This window comes from Eimeria mitis, genomic scaffold, assembly GCF_000499745.2.
Source record: "Eimeria mitis Houghton genomic scaffold, Emh_scaff237, whole genome shotgun sequence".
Lineage (NCBI taxonomy): Eukaryota > Apicomplexa > Conoidasida > Eucoccidiorida > Eimeriidae > Eimeria > Eimeria mitis.
This window is the reverse complement of record NW_013570705.1, coordinates 4,480-4,962: the sequence shown is the minus strand read 5'-3', so window position 1 is coordinate 4,962 and position 483 is coordinate 4,480. Positions and strand designations below refer to the sequence as shown.

The 483-nt window shown below is 63.4% G+C and overlaps 1 protein-coding gene across 1 annotated transcript in view; it reads left to right on the top strand.

Annotated features, from left to right (window-relative positions):
- Positions 1 to 483, top strand: part of EMH_0004730 (uncharacterized protein) — a gene marked incomplete at both ends in the record, with an annotated part of 7,620 nt that overhangs the window by 6,976 nt on the left and 161 nt on the right. The window contains one exon of the mRNA XM_013496906.1: positions 3 to 483. Coding sequence (XP_013352360.1) covers positions 3 to 483 — 481 coding nt within the window. The remainder of the gene's footprint in view (positions 1 to 2) is intronic.

The following is a 483-nucleotide window of genomic DNA, read 5'->3' as shown; positions in this document are numbered from 1 at the left end:
TGTCACTGCAGCGGCTGCTCACCAGCGAAATGACGGAAAAGCAGCTGCATGCGCTGGCAGCACAAGTACATTCGGTGCGCTCCAGTGCCCCTGCACGTGCTGCTGCTGCTGCTGCTCTTTCGCAGCTCATGGCGACAGGGGGACCGCAGCAGCAGCAACAGCAGCAGCAACAGCAGCAGCAGCAGCAGCAACATCCCGTCACAGACGCACGTTTGCAGCTGCCGGGACCAGGAAGTCTTGCTGCAGCTGCTGCTGTCGTTGCTGCTGCAATGCAGCAGCAGCAACAGCAGCAGCAGCATGCAGACAGCTCGCAAGCAGAGGCAGGGCTGCAGGGTCCGTATGCTGTGGCGCGGCTGCGGCAGCAGCAGGCCCTACTAGAGCAGCAGCAGCAGCTGCAGCAGCAGCAACAGCAGCAACCACCAGCCTTTAACGCTCCTCAGCGGCCTCCGATCGCTCCCGGCCCCCTGGGCAGCCGTGTAGACA